This window comes from Belonocnema kinseyi, chromosome 5, assembly GCF_010883055.1.
Source record: "Belonocnema kinseyi isolate 2016_QV_RU_SX_M_011 chromosome 5, B_treatae_v1, whole genome shotgun sequence".
Lineage (NCBI taxonomy): Eukaryota > Metazoa > Arthropoda > Insecta > Hymenoptera > Cynipidae > Belonocnema > Belonocnema kinseyi.
The window spans coordinates 95,344,858-95,358,813 of NC_046661.1; the positions used below are offsets into that span (position 1 = coordinate 95,344,858).

Here is a 13,956-nt window from a genome sequence, read left to right on the forward strand (position 1 = left end):
AAAATAGAAAAAATGTTACACAGTAACGCACGATTACTACGAAGCATGACACACTTTGAAATGACAACTACCGAATAATTCCTGTAGAACGAATTAGAATTAGAAGCACTTTGATGCAAAGCATAAAACTTAACCCCAATCTAGGGGTTAGGTTGTGTCAATAGGAAGTGAGCAATCAGTTTATAGCCTTCACGTTCGCACGAAAATATACGCGATTCACCCCTGAAATTCCCTTTTTATAAACAGTACTTGAAAAGACAAAAATCGACCCCTTTTCCCGGACAACTTTTATTCTTTCTAGCCTCTAGAAACGCTCGTGAAAGTAGAAATTTTTCCGAATTCGAACACGATCGTTTCACCGCCGCAGTCGCCATTTTGCTTGACTCTCACAATCCAACACATTCACATTCATTCACATCTGACATGTCTCTCTAATGTTATTATCGACTAGGATAAACTTCGATGATATTTGTTTGTCATTGTTTGTCATTCCTTTTTTCTTATTGTCGCATTAAGTACAGTTCCCTCGACGTGCATCGAATTGAATCTCCTTCGAAATGAAATAAGTGACTGAGTGAGGTTAAATCCTATATTCGTTTGCTCTCGAGGAAGGTGCTCGACGTTCCCAACCTTTCGCGAAAAATCTTACGCGAGTGAGCAATTGGTGCTTCAAAGCTTGCAAGTATTAGAATGCCCCAATTCTCGAGGATTTTTCACTAATTTCTATTCAAACTGGGTAACTCCTGTCAATTGCGAGATTGGATCGAGAAATTCGTTGACAGAGTTGTCAATCCATGGCAAAGCGAACATAACCTATAATTGAGTACCTGCAGAAAGTTTTAAATGCTTCAAATTAATTTTGGAAAACGATGGAGCCTCGTCTAAAGTCACAGACCTTGCGAGGATTCAGTTTTGAGCTCTTTTTGGAGAGAAAGTAATCTGATTATGGGTTTATTCGAGAAGATTTAATGTGCGAGGTAATGTTAATTTTTTCTGGCTAACAATACTGTTTTCTTTCGTTTAAGCTTCGATTAGTGTTTGCAAATTGCTTGCAAGGGTCTAGTTTTTAGATTAGGAAGCCTTTGATTTAAAAATGTGTTTTTGATCATCATTTCTTTTTGTGGTAGTGAAAAATTAGTATTTCAAACGGTACAAATTATGGTGTTTTCGGCGTTTTTTTTAAGAAACCATGCAACACCATAACCTATTGAATCGTAATTAAAACTTTAAGAGAACGATACAAATAGTACATTTAAAAGATCTCAATGTTTGAATTATCTCTATTTTCTTTATTTAGAATCATGAAAATGTAGAATTATAAATTATTTGAGCTCCAAGATTTATATTTTAAAAATATGCAATTTCGAATGCTCTTTTTGAAATAGTTCCAAATTCAAGAAATTTCAAATGTAAATCATCAATATTATAGAATTTATCATTGTAAAACTTAAAACTTGCACACTTCTTAATTCTAAATTTTCAAAATTAAAAATTCTTTAATTTTAAAGATTTATAATTTGAAATTTGAAGATTTAGAATTGAAAATGTTTCAATTTTGAACATGTATAAATAATAATTCCCTAATTTTCATGATCATTTAAATTAAAAGGCAAATTTCCAACTCTAAATCTTTAAAATTATAGAAATTTCCAATGTAAATAATCAAAATTGAAGAATCTATCATTTTAAAACTTAAAATTTGCATAATTTTTAATTGTAAATTATAAAAGGCCAAGTTTTCAACTCTAAATCTTCAAAATTGAAGAAAGCCTAAATGTTAAATCATCAAACTTCAGACTTTTAATTTGTAAAACTTAGAACTTTCATCATTTTTAATGGTAAATTTGCCAAATTACAAACTTCACTTTTGAAGATTTAAAATTTTTCAATTTTATAAAACGACAAATAAAAATTATGTTTATAAACATTTAAAATAAAAATAGTTTTTTCAATTTTGAATTTTCCAAATTGAAAAAATTTTAAATATAGATCATCAAAATTATATAATTTATTATTGTAAAACTTATAATTCGTGGAACGTCTAATTGTAAATTTTCAAAATTTTAAACTTCAATTTTAAAAATGTGCAAATCAAAACTCTTAAAATTTCATAAGTGTTTAGAATAAAAGTCCATTTTTCAATTCTGAGTCTTCCAAAATGAAGAAGTTCCAAATTTAAGTAATAAAAATGACAGAATTTACAATGGTAAAACTTGAAACTTGCACAGTTACATTTTTTTAAATAAAAAAATTCGATTAAAAAAGTGTACAATTTAAAACTACTTAATTTGACAGATATATAAATCAAAATTCTTAATTTTTAATGATTTTGGGAATAAAATTTCAAGTTTTTAATTCTAAATCTTCCAAATTGTAGAAATTTTTAAAGATTTACAATTAATAATTTTTCAATTTTGAAGATGTTTTGATAAAAAATTCTTAATGTTCATGACTATTTAAATTAAAAGTCATGTTTTAAAATATAAATTTTCCAAACTGAAGAAATTTCAAACAAAAATCGTCCTAAATTCAAAATTAAAAACTATTAAATTTTAGAGCTTTACAATTAAAAGTTTGAACATTAAAAACTATTTAATTTTTATTACCATGTAAATTAGAAGTAAAGTTTTCAATTTTAAATCTTCTTAATTGACGAAATTTTTAACGTAAGTCATAAAAATTACAGAATTTATCATTTTAAAATTTGCTCAATGGTTAATTTTAGTTTTCAAAATTCAAAACTATTACAATTTAAAGTTTGAAGATTTAGAATTAAAATTTTTTTATTTTGACGATGTAGAATTGAAAACTTAGCTTTTTATAATTATTATAACCAAAATTCAAGTTTTTAACTCTAACTAAAACTTAGAACGTTCATAATTTTTAATCCTTAATTTTCAAAATTAAAAACTTCACTTTTAAAGATTTAAAATTTGAAGATATACGATTGAAAATTCTTCAATTTTATATATTTAAAAATGAAAATTGCCTAATTTTCACGATAATTGAAAATAGAAATCATGTTTTCAATTCTAAGTCTTCTAAATTGAAAAAAATTTAGTGTAAATTATAAAAATTGCAGGATTTATGATTATAAAACTTAAAATTTTGCAGAAACCATTTTTCAATTCCAAATCTTCTAAATTGAAAAAATTTCAAATGTAAATCATCAAAATTAAAAAATTCACAATTTAAAAACGTAGAACTTACACAGTGGACATTTTTTGAATAAAAAAAATCAATTTCAAAGATTTACAATTAAAAACTATTTAATTTGACAGATGTGTAAATAAAAATTCTTAATAATTCATAAAAATTACAGAATTTATCATTTTAAATTCGAAACATGCACAATGTTTGACTGGAAATTTTCGAAATTGAAAATTATTAATTTTTAAAGTTTTACAGTTTAAAACTTGAAGATTTACAATTAATAATTCTTCAATTTTTAAAAATTTAAAAAAAAAATCCTTAAATTTCATGAGTATTTATATTAAAAGTCATGTTTTCAATTCTAAATCTTCCAAGTTGAAAAATTGTTAACGTAAAGCATGAAAATGACAGAATGGTTAATCGTTCGTTTTTTAAATAAAAAACTATTTGTTTTTAAAGATTTACAATTTAAAGTTTGAAGATTTAGAATTTTTCAATTTTAAAGACGTATAAAAAAAATTTCTTCAATTAAAAAAATTTGCAATAAAAAGTTCTTCAATTTTAAATATTCGCAAATAAAAATTCTTCAATTTTCATGATCATTTAAATTATAAGTTAATTTTTCAATTCTAAATCTTCCAAATTTAAGAAATGTTTAACGTAAAGCATCAAATTTACAGAATGCTTAATCGTTCATTTTCAAAACTAAAAACTATTCGTTTTTAAACATTTACAATTTAAAGTTTGAATATTTAGGATTTTTCAATTTTAAAGATGTACAAAAAAATTTCTTTAATTTAAAAAATTTACAATAAAAAATTCTTCAATTTTAAAGATTTACAATTAAAAGTTCTTTAATTTTCATGATAATGTAAATTATAAGTTCATTTTTCAATTATGAATCTTTCATATTGAAGAAATTTTAAATGTATACAATCAAAATGCAGAATTTATCATTTCAAATCTTAAAACTTGCAAGATGTTTAATTTGTAACTTTAAAAACTTCGATTTGAAGTTTTAAAATAGAAAATTCTTTAATTTAAAAGAGGCATGAATAAAAGTTCTTAAATTTAGATAATTTTGGAAACTAAATGTCAAGTTTTTAATTTTAAATCTTCAAAACTGAGGAAATTTATAACGTAGATGATTAAAATTACAGAATATTTCATTATAAAACGTTAAACTTACATAAATTTTAATTGTAAATTCTGAAAATTAAAAACTCTTCATGTTTTCAATTTTAAACATTTAAAATTCAAATATCTACCATTTTGAAGAGTTGTAATAGAAAATTTTGGAATTGGAAAATATAGTATAAAATATATTACAATGTAAAGAAATTTCTAATGTAAATAATAAAGATCACAGAATTAAAAATTTGACATTTTCATTTTTTCAAAATTTTTAAATAAAAACTTCAGTTTTAAATATTTATAATTTTAAATTCCAATAGTATTAATAAAAAGTCGAGCTTTCAATTCTATGTACTCCAAATTCTAGATATTCTTAAATTATCATGATTATTCAAATTAAAAGTCAAGTTTTCAACTCCAAATCTTCCAAATTAAGGAAATTTCAAATATAAATCATAAAAATTACCAAATCGACAATTTTAAAACATAAAACTTTGACAATGTTTAATTGTAAATTGAATGTTAATCGTCGAAGTTACAGAATTTTTCATTTTTAAATATAAATTATTTAATTTTCAAGTTTTATATTTTAAAGTATTGTAATTTTGAACTTTTTTCAATAATTAAATTTTTAGGATATATAATTAAAGTATTTTTTTTTTTATAATCATTTTTTTGTAGCAGTGTGAACTTAGTATTTAAAATAGTAAAAATAATGGTCTTTTCGGCATTTAAAAAAAAAAAACCATGCAACATTCAAAAAAATTAAAACTCTTAAATTTTAAAAATGTATGAATAAAATTACCTAAATTTTGGTGATTTTAAAGATCAAATGTCCAATTTTCAATCCTAAATCTTACAAATTGAAGAAATTTTTAACATAAATTATCATAATTACGAATTTTTAATTGTTAAACTTAAAGCTCTTGATTTATGATAATTTTAAAGATCAAAAGTCCAGTTTTCAATTTTAAATCTTGTATAATTCTCATTTGTAAATTCTAATTTTCACTATTTACATTTTCAATAAAAATGCTTAAATTCTGATAATTTTGAAAATCAAAAGTCAAGAATTTTCAATTTTAAGTATGCTAAATTGAAGAAAACTCCAATGAAAATTCTCAAAATTTAAGTTAAAAACTTGAAATTCGCATAATTTTTAAATGTAAATTTTCCAAAATTAAAACTTCAGCTTTAGAGATTTATAAATAAAAATTCTTAAATTTTAATGGTTATTTAGATGAAAAGCCAAGTTTTTAGTTCTAGATTTTCTAAATTGAAGAAATTTGTAATAAAAATAATCAAAATTAACGAATTTTTAATTGTAAAACTTTAAATTTTCATAATTTTTAATTGTAACGTTTTCAATCTAAAAACTCTACAATTTTAAAAATTTTAAACTAAAAGTTCTCTAATTTTTAAGAGTTACAATTAAAAACTCTTTAGATTTAAAAACGTACCAACAGAAATTTTTAAATTTTGATCATTTTAAAGATGAAAAGTTTTCAATTCGAAATCTTCTGAATTGAAAAAATGTTGAATATAAATCAACAGAATTGCATAATTTTAATTGCAAAACTTATAATCTGCAAAGTTCTGCAATTTTTAATAGCTACAATTGAATATTCTTGAATTTTGTAAAAATATAATTCGTAAATTATTCCATTTTTTATCGTTATTGAATCCAAAGTAATGAAATTTCGGATATAAACTTACAGAATTTTTAATTGTAAAACTTAAAAAAGTGGAAAGTTGTTGAGTTTTGTAAATATAAAAATAAAAATGATTGAATTTTCGAGATTTATATTTTGAAATTATGTAATTTTAAAAGTTTTTTCAATAGTTTTATTTTGAAGAATCATAATTTAAAGCTACTCATATTTGAAGATATATAAATAAAAATTCTCAAATTTGGATAATTTTGAAAATCAGAACACAAGTTTTCAATTCTTAATATTCCAGATTAAATAAATGTCTAATGTAAAGCATCTAAATTACAGAATTTTCAATTGCAACATTTTGAAATTTAATTAAGAATGATAATTTTTACTTTCGAACCGGCAGTTTTCGTAAAGAATACATTTTTTCAAATCCTTGTTCCAAGTCAGAATTCGTCACTTTTTGGAACTTTTCTCTTTCAAATTTTGGAAAAAGAGAGTTATATTTTTGAATTATAACAGAATATTTTTCAAATATAATTCTGACTTGGAACAGGTAATTTTGTAAATAATTCAAGTAATTCAAGTAATAATTTTGCCTTTGGAAAAGAGAATTCGATTAAGAATAATAATTTAGAAAAATAAATTTAATTTCGATTTATGAAAAGAGAATTAAAAAATGTCCTGTTCAAATTCAGAATTATAATTCTTTAAGAAAATTCTCTGTTCCAAATTAAAGTTTTAATCTTGAATATGACCAATAATTAACTAATTTTCCAAATCAGAATTTTAATTCTTTTTCAAAGCTCCCTATTCCAAATTAGAAATACTTAGAATAATTTCAAACTTTTGAACTCTTTATAATTAACCTGGAAAAATTAGCAGTTCTCCAGGAAATTTTTATATACCTGAAAAACTCGGGGATTTTTTTGTTAAGACACGGAATTTTTTCGCGAGCGTGCTTGATTTTTTGAAAATTGCAATATAAAATTCAGTAACAATAATTCTTTATTTGTAAAATTAGCTTTATATTACTGTATTTAACTATTCTGTGGAAAATGCGTTTTTTCTCTGTTATAAATTAATTTTTTGAACTGAAAATTTAACCATTTTTAGTAAAAAAAAAATCTAAGTATGTCGTTAAAACTGCATGTATTTTTTTTTTTTAGAAATTTACCATTTTGTTGGTAATATTTTCTCTAACTAGGAATACAAATTTTTTATAGTTAAAACTTGAACACATGTTGAATAATCGCTTTTTTTGATAAATTAAACTATTTTTTATTGAAATATACGCTGCTATATTTTTCGTTCAAAATTCCTTTTTTTTTTACTGAAAACTTTATTACTTGGTTGAAAGTTAATCCTCTTTTAAAAAAACTAATTTCTGTTAGAGGCTTATTATTTTAGTTAAAAATTCATCTCTTCAGCTTAAAATTAATTTTTTTAATTGAAAATTTCACTATTCAATTTTTGTTTGAAAATTATATTTTTTTGGTTGAAAAAGAGTACTTTACGGTAGAAATTAATTTTCTTGGTTGAAAATTCATCTTTCTCATGTAATATTGAACTCTTCCAGTTGAAGATTCATCATTTTAGTTGAAAATTTATAACTTTTTCTTAAATTAAAAAAAAAGAACTATTCCGTTTTTGGTTGAAAATTGATGTTTTTTTAATTAAAAATTCAACTATTGGGTTAAAAATTCATCTTTTTAGTTAAAACTTTATCTTTTTGGTTTGAATTTTAACCATTCCAGTGGATGATTCATCATTTTAGTTAAAAATTCATCAGTGTGGTTAAGAATTATAGTTTTTTTAAAAACTGAAAATGTAAGTATTCCATTTTTGCGTCAAAGTTGATCTTTTTCATTCAAAATCGAAATTTTTTGTTAAAAATTTGTCTCTTTTATTTAAACGTTCAAATATTTTATAGATAATTCATGAATTTTATTTTAAAAAAGTTTTTTTTTATAGAAAGTTAATTTTGTTCGAAAATTCATTTTTCGTTGAAAATTCAAGTATTCCAACTAAATATTCATTATTTTATTTGTAAATTTATATTTTTGACTGAAAATTCAACTAATCTATTTTAGTTTAAAATTTAACTATTTGGTTAAAAATTGGTATTTTTTACTTCAAAATTGAGCTATTTTGTAGAAAGTTCAAGTATTTTGTTGAAAAATCGTGTTTTTTTAATGGAAAGTTAATTTTCTTATTTGAAAATTCTCCTTCTTTATTTGAAAATTTAAATATTCATAATTTAATTGATAAATTTATCCTTTTAGCTGAAAATTGAACTAATCCAGTTGAATATTCCATAATTCTAGTTAAAAATAATCTTTTTGGTTTAAACTTCAACTATTCCAGTTGATGATTCATCATTTTAATTAAAAATTCATCAGTGTGTTTAAAAATGAGTTTTTTAAAAACAAAAAATGTAATTATCATATTTTTGATTCAAAATATATATTTTTTATTCAAAATCGAACTATTTGGTTGAAAATTAGTCTTTTTTAATTTAAAATTCAACTATTTTGTGGACAAGACATGTACATTGTTAAAAAAAAAGTTTCTTGTTTGAAATCTAATCTTTTTTGTTGAATATTTAAGTTTTCCAATTTAATATTCATAATTTTATATTTCTGGCTGAAAATTCAACAAATTCAGGTCAATATTCCATAATTTTAGTTGAAAATTAATTCTTTTGGTTTTAAATTCAACTATTTCAGTTAAAAATTCATCATTATATTTGAAAACTTATAAAGAAATTGTTTCATTTTTTTTTATGTACAGAAAATTAATTTTCTTGTTTAAAAATTTAAGTGTTCCAATTAAATATTCACAATTTTATTGGTAAATTTGTCTTTTTGGTTGAAAATTCAACTAATCCAGTTGAATATTCCATACTTTTAATTGAAAATTCATCTTTTTGGTTTAAAATTAAAATATTTCAGAAAAGATTCATCATTATTGTTGAAAATTCATCACTGATTGAAAATTTTAACTATTTTGTTGAAAATTGATTTTTTTTTGGGTTGAAAATTAATTCTTTTAACTGAAAATTGAATTACTCCATTTGTGGTTAAAAATTGATTTCTTTTATGGCTTAAAAATTAATTTATTTTCACTGAAAATTAACTATTCCATTTATGGTTAAAAATTGATATAATTTAGTATAAAATTGAACTACATGTTTGCAAATTTGTACCTTTTAGTACAAAATTTACCAATTTTGTGGAAAATTCATGTATGATGTTAAAAAGTTGTTTTTTCATACAGAAAATTAAATTTCTTGTTTGAAAGTTCAAGTGTTCCAATTAAATATTCAAAATTTTATGTGTAATTTTATTTTTTTGGTTGCAAATTCAACTAATCTAGTTGAAAATTTAACTATTTTGTTGAAAATTGATTTCTTCTTTAGGTTAAAAATTAATTTTTTAATTGAAAATTTAACTATTCCATCTATAGTTGAAAATTAATTTTTTTTACAGAAAATTTAACTATTATATTTTTGGTTAAAAATTGATATAATTTAGTATAAAATATAACTATATTTTACAAATTTGTATCTTTTAGTACAAAATTGAACTATTTTGTGGAAAATTCATGTTTGATGTTGAAAATTGTTTTTTTTTTATACAGAAAACTGCTTTTCTTGTTTAAAAATTCAAGTGTTACAATTAAATATTCAGATTTTTTTTAATTGATCTTTTTGGTTGAAAATTCAACTAATTCAGTTTAATATTCCACCATTTTAATTGAAAATTCATCTTTTTAGTTTATAATTCAAATATTTCAGTTAAAGATTCATCATTAGAGTTGAAAATTACTCACTTTGATTGAAAATTTATACTTTTTTGTTAAAAATTGATTTTTTTTGGGTTGGAAATTAATTTTTTGTAACTGAAAATTGAACTATTCCAGTCATGGTTAAAAATTGATATGTTTTCGTTTCAAATTTAACTATTTCTTTAAAAATGTGTCTCTTTTAGTTCAAAATTCAACCATCTATTATTTATTATGTTTTTAATATTGCTTAATTATTTAATTAATGAATGGTGCTTGTATATTAAAGAATAACTTGTAATATAAGTTGTCAACGCTTTCTAAATGAAACATGTTAATTGAATCCTTAAAAACCATAACATTATTTATTATAAACTCGCGAAACTATATAAATATTCCGAGTTTATTATTTTTAAAAAATGCTGTGAAAAAAAGAAACCTGGAATTGTCAGGGAATTTTCTTCCAGAATTTGAGTAGAAACCCTGGAACATATGGCGCCAGATTAATAAATGACATAAAAACCTATTTTTCTATGTCATTTTCACATAATTTTGATTTTTATCATTTTCATACGCAGTTTAAGATCAATAAAATCGTTTAATCACGCAAAGTATGGTGTTTTATTTTTCATTGAATTGAAGCTTTTATTTTTTAGAATAAATACCTTCTTTGGAACGAACACTATAAGACTAATTTTATTTTTGAGGCACCGTATCTCGGAAGTAATCAAGTAAAATTTAAGTAAAAATATCAAGAACTTTTAAAGTTATAAATTTTAGAGTGAAAGAAGTCATTTTTTAATTTTTTTCCAAAAAGGATTTGTTTAACTACTTTAAATTTCAAAACCTATTATAAAACCTTTTTCTCCTTAAACTAAATAGATTAAACATCACTAATTGATTTTCTTGTAAAAAATATCCAATGCTGTCGGCACAGAATACGTTTAAATACCCTTGAGTTCTTAAGACCCAGGATGCTCTTTATGTAATTTTACGGAAGTGTGCCCTTTAAGGGTTAAAATTGATATAAATTCACTCTATTTTATTTTTCTCAGAATCAAAAGTTGCCTAGTATTAAAAAAATAATGTTGGAAATGCAGGTGGCGCGAGTGTGGAAGAAGATCTCAATCGATGAGGATCCCGGAAACGGAAGATCCGTGGAATATGGACAGTAAATTGAAGTTCTCCGACCGTTTGAAAGCCTTGCTGAAAACGGAGAACCGGCAAGACGTTGATCCCTACGTTTTCAGCGAACCGGAACCGTTCACCTCCTCTGGAGGCGCGAATGCCAAGAACCTGAAGTTGCTCGCATCCCGAAACTCGCGAAGTGTGCAAAACCGAAGTTCGAAATCGAAAGGGAAATGCATCAATCAGAGGATAAAGGCGGAACCAGTCGAAGCCTCCGGATCCTTGACGATGAGCAACTCAGTTTTGGAAGGCGGCGCATCCAAGAACATGAATCTCCGATTTCCGGACGCGATCCAAAGGAAGCGAAAACACGCGGATAGTTTGTTGCGAATTGGCTCAACCAGGCCAAGTCGCGACCACACTCTGCTCTATTATCCGCGAGCTGGTGATGAGATTTCCGACAGTGAATCGAGTGGCGAAGAAGCAACGGTTTATCAGCGCCACTGGTTCAATGGCGAGACAACTGAGCCGACAACTCGATCAACGCGACTCATCCAGTTGCGCTCGCAACTCCGACGGCGTTTGATTCAGTTGCACAAGAGTGGCCTTGAGTCCGAGGCTTCGCTGCGCGAACGAGCGCGCTGTTTGTTGCAGGCAGCTTACCGTGATCCATCGTCAGCGGCGCGAGCATTTGGCGACAAGGGTGCGACGAAAAAATATCTCGAGGGTCCTCTCTTGGTTGGCGGTCCCTGCGGCATGGAGGGATGTCGACAGATTTCTTTGCCTTGCACGCGACACTGTTCGCGGCACATTATGATGAATGGGGATCAGCAACTCTTCGAGCACTGCACTGCCAAGTTCAGCGACAACACTCAGTGCTCGATTCCAGTGTTCGATGTGGCCCACGAATTGCCTCTGTGTCCGGAGCATGCGAGAAAACGGGACAATTATCATCGGAAGGCGCAACAATCCAAACCAAAGAAATCGCGCAAGAAGCCGGCGTCGCCGACAGTGCCAACGGCGCCGAGGCCGAAGCCGAAATCGAGACCGAAGAAGAGGAAGCGTCCTCCGGCGCCGAGTAAACCCCAGGAAGTGAAGAATCCGGAAATTGTGGTTCAGCAGCAGCAGCAGCCGCAACAACAACCACAACAACAGCAGCAGCATCAGAATCAGCCGGAAATTGGTGAAATTGGGCATAGATTTGTGAGTCAGGTTCCGACTGAGAATCACACCAAGACACTTAATAATCTGAATGCACCGCAGAGTACGTCGAATGCGAATATGAATCTTGGGTTGGGATTGGGGGGACTTGGACTTGGGAGTGGGCTCAAGGTGGAACTTGGGGATCATGAGGTTTTTGCGTCATTGGATCCGACTGAACACGACTTTGGAAATGTGCTAAATACTCTGCCAGCTGATGCTTTCAACGACCTGTTTATTGGTAAATATTACCGAGTTTTTTTATTGTCATTTTTCTATTTATATCAGTTTAATTATTTAATTCAATTTTTCAAATTTATAATTTAAAGTTTGAGGATTTACAGTATATATTGGGAATGGTGATCTACCATTTCGCCACCTGGTGCCGAAAACTGGAACTAGAAAGAGTAGGTACAATTTTAAAGATGTATTTTAATTTTGGCATAAAAGTTTTTTTACGATTGTTTTGTAAGGTATAAAATAATTGTTGAATACTAAAAACAAATATTCATCTAAAACAAATAGTTTTAGATAAAATTTCCATCTTATAGAGTGAAAAAACACATTTTTGTGAAATAGGTTTTTGAAAAACAATACAATTCTTTAATTATTTCATGTGAGTTTAAATGCATTCTATGCTTAAATAAACTTTAATTAATGTATGTGGCAACACATTTTATTCAAATTATGCCAAGAATACGAATAATAGACGACTAGAATTTAAATACAAATTCTAACCTAACTTTTGGATCAGAATTTTAAATAGTAAATATTTCATGTATAAATTAATAAAAATTTACTTTGAGTTCATTTTTGCTTCAAAATAAGTCCATTTAAGTTTATAATATTTTTAAAATCACAATAAAGAGAACGAGATAATTGTTTTTTCTTTTCGAAAAATATTTCTGTCAAAAAGTGTGGTTTTTCATTGTATAATGTGTAAATTCCATCTAAAACACTTTGTTTCCGATAAAGACTTATTTTTATTATCCAATAAATACTTTAAAATTCACACAAAAGTTGTTCAAATACTTTTATGCAGAAATTAAAATGCATCTTTATAATGGTGCCTTTTTTTTCTAGTTTGCATTTTTGTCACCAGGTGGCGTATCAAAGTTTAACCTTTCTCAATATCTTCAATTTTGAGGATAGTCCATTAAAAATTCTTCAATTTTCTTGACTATTTAAATGAAAAGTCAAGTTTTTAATTGGAGTTTTCAAATTGAAGACATTTTAAATGTGAATTATCAAAATGACAGGATTTCTCGTTATAAATCTATAACTTGGACAATGTATCATTGTAAATTTTCGAAATTAAAACCTCTTCAATTTTCAGGATTTAAATTTAAACTTAGAAGATTTACAATTGGAAATTCTTCATTTTTATAAAAATTACTAATCAAAATTATTTAATTTTCGTGCTTGTTTAGACTTGACTATAAATTTTCAAAACTAAAAAAATTTCAAAATTTACAAATAAAAATGGTTAGATTTTCATTATTCTAAATACGAAAAGTCAATTTTTCAATTCTAAATGTTCCAAGTTGAAGAAATTTCAAATTCGAATTATTACAATAACAGAATTTATCTTTGTAAAACTTAAAACTTGCCCAATGCTTAATTGAAAAAATCTTCCAAATTCAAGAAATTTTCGATACAAGTCATAGAAATTACTCAATTTATCATTTTAAAACATAAGAATTGCACAATTTTTAACAGTTAATTTCCAAAATTAAAATTTTCAATTTTAAAATTTTACAATTTAATGTTTGAAGATTTACAATTAAAATTTTTTAATTTTAAAGATATACCAATCAAAATTCTTAAATTTTCATGATTAGTTAGATAAAACGTCAAGTTTTCAATTCCAAATTGAAGACATTTCAAATGGAAATCA

The 13,956-nt window shown here is 25.3% G+C and overlaps 1 protein-coding gene across 1 annotated transcript in view; it reads left to right on the plus strand.

Moving 5' to 3' along the window:
• Positions 1 to 269: 269 nt before the first annotated feature.
• LOC117173083 (INO80 complex subunit D) overlaps positions 270 to 13,956 on the plus strand; it is an 18,627-nt gene continuing 4,940 nt past the window's right edge. Inside the window, exons 1-2 of the mRNA XM_033361464.1 lie at positions 270 to 977; positions 10,832 to 12,300. Of these exons, the coding sequence (XP_033217355.1) occupies positions 10,863 to 12,300 (1,438 nt within the window). The 5' untranslated portion in view covers positions 270 to 977; positions 10,832 to 10,862. The remainder of the gene's footprint in view (positions 978 to 10,831; positions 12,301 to 13,956) is intronic.